Source organism: Atta colombica, unplaced genomic scaffold (genome assembly GCF_001594045.1).
Source record: "Atta colombica isolate Treedump-2 unplaced genomic scaffold, Acol1.0 scaffold1, whole genome shotgun sequence".
NCBI lineage: Eukaryota > Metazoa > Arthropoda > Insecta > Hymenoptera > Formicidae > Atta > Atta colombica.
In genome coordinates this window covers 4723166-4728296 of record NW_017259183.1, presented here as the reverse complement: position 1 = coordinate 4728296, position 5131 = coordinate 4723166, and the positions used below count along the sequence as shown (strand labels likewise).

Genomic DNA, 5131 nt, shown 5'->3' with positions numbered 1-5131 from the left:
TTTAATAAAATATAATTATATTAATAAAAATATTTTTCAAAATTAATTTTTTGTTTAACTTGAGTTAATTCAATCTTAATTTAACTGTATTAGTTTTTTATTTATTCTTTTAGTTTAACTAATTAATTTTATAAGCCATTGACTTTAACTTAATTTAATTAAAAAAAAAACATTAACTTACTCAACCCTATTATTATTAAATATAAGCTAAAAGATTTTAAGATTTATGTGAGTCTTCTTATATAAATTCAAGAAAACTTTATATGACTATATCTGAAACAGCTTAGTTCTTTATTAAAAGAAAGTCTAGCTTATTTTTGACCATTCTTGATTGAACAAAAAAATAATTCCAAAAGATATGTGTGAGATAGTACCAATAAATGAGATTTTATGTCCTTCAACATATACAAAGTTTCATTGTAATAAATAGTTTTCGAAATTTTGTAAAAATGAAATTTTTTTTAACTTTGATGTCTTATATCTTTGAAATTAAACTGTTTTGAATATATAGTTATATGAAATTTTTGTCATGAATTTGTGTGAGGAATCTTCCTTTAAAATCTGTTAATATACTTAAATACATCCTATATATCTAAAATTTAGCGAAAGCGAGATAGAATACTTTCCATTTGGTAACATAAATCGGCACATCATTCTATCTTTCTTTACATTCAATGAATAACAAAAATGTTCAACTATTGTGTCAATTTATGACATCAAATTAGAAAGTTCTACAGAAAATTTTAATTGAGTGCGACAAAGAATAGATCTTATGTCAATTATCTCATATCAAGTTTCATCTATTATTTTACCAGATGGTTGTAATTCCTCAACAATCAAAAATCAAAGTCGAGGATGATGATGATGATGAAGATGTGGAAGCACTAAGATTAGCAGCGCTTAAGTCACTACGAACAAAAAATGTCATGCATAAAAGATTAGCGCTATCACAGGTGCAGAAAGTATTACCACAAATAACACAATCATCCCGTTTTCCATATAAAAATCAACGGTCTATGAAAAAAAATTACTACCATAACAGGATGCAACAAAGGCAAAATGGCGTAAGCTTTCAATTTATATATTTTTTAATTTATTAATTGTAACAGTAATTTTATTTTAAATATTAAACACTATCATATTTTATGATGCATTTAAATATATTTGAATAACTTTTTTAAAAAGCTTTCAAAATGTGTTCAAAATTTATATGATAATTTTTAAGTCTTTTTTTTCTGATTCAATGTCTTCAGTTTCAATATCTTGTACATTTATGTTTTATATTTGCAGAATGTGTATTATCAGAGCCATCGTAATCCGAACTTGATAGCGATAGTTCCTGTAGATGAACCTTCTCCATTTCAACAAGTCCAATTAGCTTGTCCCCTAGAAAAGACTGAGTCTTGTGTAGAATCATGTCCTCAAGGTAAGCTTATATTTTTAGAATGAATAATATTAAGTATATTAATAATAATGTATTTTTTTAGAATAAAATAATTATGTAATTGTATGTGTTTTAGAAATATCAAAATTCCATCGTTTTAAAGATAGTGGAAGTGCTTCTGAAGAAGAAGATATAAAAGAGCAGAAAAATATTGCGACTTCTATAAAGACAGAAATTGTATCGAAAGAGGAATCTGTTGAATTTTCAGTAGAAGTGGAAAATCAGGAGGAAATTACAGAGAATCTGCAGAAGAATGGTGATGAGCAGGAAGAAGATGGTATTGATGATGATGATGATGTACTTTTAATGGCTGATCTTGAAGAAGAAGACAGTTTAGAACGCTTAATGGACGAGATGGAAAGGGAAATGAATGATGAAAATAAGGTATCTGAAAAAGGAGAGAAAAAATTGCATAAAGATTGTGAAACTAAAAACACAGTGAAAAATGATGAAGGAAGCAAAAATTTAGATCAGAAGACAAAATCAGACGATAGCTATGGTAAGAAGGAAAGAAATAATGTTATTACTCCATCTTTAACCACAATTACGAAAAATGATAGAAGATCAGTCTCTCCACACGTAATGAATCGAGTTATTCAAAAGCGCAGGTCGTTATCTCCAAGGTCACGATCACGAAAGAAATCACCGAGAAGATCTCCTAGAAGATCTCCAATCAGACAACTGAAAAGGTCTCCGAGAGAAGTATTGACGAGATATAGATCGCCTCCATTATCACGGTATTCCCCTAGATCTAGATCACCTAGACTTTCACCACGCAGATCTCCAAACAGAACAATTACAAAAAAATCTCCGCTTAGAAAATTATCGCCAAGAGGCAGATCACCTAAACTTTCGTCACGCTCTAGATCGCCTCGGCCACACAGATCACCGAGACGATCAAAGTCACCAAGGCCGCGTTCCCCTAAAATATCACGTTCTAGAACGCCACGATTGTCAAGATCAAGTTCGCCAAGGTATTCACCGATTAGATCTCCTAGATCCAAATCACCTAGATTATCGCCATTAAGAAGAATGTCACCACGTCGATTACGGTCCAGGTCTAGATCTCCTTTATCTTCTCCTCGAAGAGGATCGTCTCGCTTGCGATCGCCAAAAGCATCGCCGCATAGAACACCATCTCGTTTGAGATCACCGCGACTTTCGCCACGCAGGTCACCGTGGTCATCTCCAAGACATTCACCTCGTCTTTCACCACGACGCAAGCGATCCCCGAAGTGGTCACCTAAAGAATTACCTAGAAAGCACGGTCCACATTCCATCACTCCAGATAATCGAGACGGATATGTGAGAGAATCGTCTCCAATTTTTAAAAGTACAGAAATGTCCAGAACGAAAGCAAAGCAGAAAGATGAAGTATTTGAAAGACCAACAATAATGATGGAAATAGCAAAGGAATCTGTTGATGTAATTAGTGATCCTGTACTAGAAGCAAGGAAAAAGAAATTTGAGTCTATGCGGCCTATCGATCCTGTAAATGCTAATAAAAGGATTAAATTATCTAAAAAACACACCACAAATACGAAAGTAGGACATTCAGAAGGAGCTGAAATTCAATTGAGTAATGCTAGAAAAACAAATAAAACTGTGGAGGAATATGATGTTCAAGAGGTGGATTTATGTTTGGAAGTAGATTATGAGTTTGAAGAATGTGAAGAAGCAATGGAAAATACATCGCCAAGTGCTTTTACAAGTACTATAAACATAGAGGCAGAACCACAAAAAGTAGAAAAAGAAAAATCTAAGAAAAAGAAGAAGCGCGATAAGGAGTTATATCAAGTGGGAAAATTGAAGAATGAACTACCACTTTCCGAACGTATTGGAAAGGATAAGAAGTGTAAGAAACGTAAAGATATAATCGTTGAAGATGTGGACGCTATATTTGAAGATATAACCATAGATGAGGAAGGAGATTTACGAGCAGAACTTAGCAGAAGACGTGCAGAAAGATTGAATAGAACAGTACCGATTCAATCCGCTAGATTGGTGCAGTCAGCTTTTAAAGGCGTTGTTAATGAGTAAGGAATAATATTGTACACGATATTATATATTCTTATTTTCTTTTATAAGTGTCACTTATTTTGTTTTACGTTTCTTTGTAGAGCTGTGAAAAATAATGCAAAAGCCAATCAGAGGCATGTCATTAATACTGATGAGAAATGTAAGTATTAATTAAATACATCTATATACTTAGCATTAATTTTAGTTAATCTTTCTTTCTTTTTCATATTCAAATTGTTTTTAATAATGAATGTTTTTTTTTGTAGCTAATCAAAAGGAAGTTAGACGAGTTACTGTACTACATAGATCATTAGCTGAATTACATGATTCTGAAGGTAATTACAATATTTTTTTTAAATATATGAAATATTAATAGTATTTATAAATTTTTACTTACAATATTACTATTAATTATTTGAAATATTTTTTTATTGAAATAATTATGTATTAGTTCTATTATTTTTCTTTATTATTCTATTAGTTTTCTGCGCGTGCGTGTGCGTGTAAAAAAAATGTCCATATATGTATAATATAGAACATATAATACACACACACACACACACACGCGCGCGCGCGCGCATACTTAAAATAAAAGTATAAACTTGGGGAGTAAGCTCTTCATATGCCAAATATAAAAAAAATTCGATATATATCCGCAAACTTGTTATTATTAGATAAAACTCAAACAACTGTTTATTATTGCAAAAACATAAAACATAAACATAATGCTTATTATTATTAATGGATACAACTCAGAACAAAGTAAATAGTGTAGTGAATTGCATTAATAAACATTTGTTTGATTGTAAACTCATATACATATATGGGATGTTCCTTTTAAAACTTCGGATATAATTATTTTCTAAACTATTCATTATGTCAAAGAATGTTTTAAATGGACCTTACAGTGGATGATTAAATTATTAGAACCATTTGCTAAATTAACTATTTTACGTTAAAGCAATCAATTTTTAGATTAAAATATTATATAGCGATACCGTGTTATTATTTTTTTTATGAAATATTGATATTTACAAATCTAAAATATATCTACAAATCTAATATGCCCTTGGCACCACTGTAGATAATACTGTCTTTCATTTATTGCCATTATCTCTTATTAACGCCATTTAATCAGCCCCATTGAAAACCTTTGAGAATTGACAAAAAATAAAATTTCTGAAGAATGTATCATCAATGAACATTAATTAATCGTGTATTTGATTAATGTTAGGAAATAAACTGCTTAAAATATATAGAAAGTATGCCCAAATTAATTGACACGGTAATTGTAAAAGATGGCGTTATCAAATATTAATTTTATTATCATTTTTACTTTATGATTTATAATTATACGATTCATGATTATAAGATTACCCTTTTAGTGCATATTCATTAAAAATTATTGTATGTACAAAAGTTAATATATTGATTTTATTTCTACACAATCTCGAAAATTACAAACTACGGCTCTAATAATATTATGATCATCTATTATACTTTATTTAAAAATGGATTTTTTTGATGATCACAGATCCTCTCGAGATGGATATGTCTTCCAAGATTTCAAGATGACCTTTATTTTTTTTAAATAGAATTATATAGTTTTTTTACGTATAATATAGTATTTTTTTATATAATATAATTTCTCTAATTATTCTGTATATA

General features: G+C 29.7%; 1 protein-coding gene across 2 annotated transcripts in view; it reads left to right on the top strand.

Moving 5' to 3' along the window:
• The window catches only part of LOC108691818 (neurofilament heavy polypeptide-like), a 7545-nt gene that overhangs the window by 1100 nt on the left and 1314 nt on the right, over nucleotides 1–5131 (top strand). For both annotated transcript variants that reach the window (XM_018199852.1, XM_018199773.1), the window contains exons 2-6: nucleotides 816–1064; nucleotides 1291–1426; nucleotides 1521–3480; nucleotides 3565–3623; nucleotides 3730–3798. In XM_018199852.1, coding sequence (XP_018055341.1) covers nucleotides 816–1064; nucleotides 1291–1426; nucleotides 1521–3480; nucleotides 3565–3623; nucleotides 3730–3798 — 2473 coding nt within the window. The remainder of the gene's footprint in view (nucleotides 1–815; nucleotides 1065–1290; nucleotides 1427–1520; nucleotides 3481–3564; nucleotides 3624–3729; nucleotides 3799–5131) is intronic.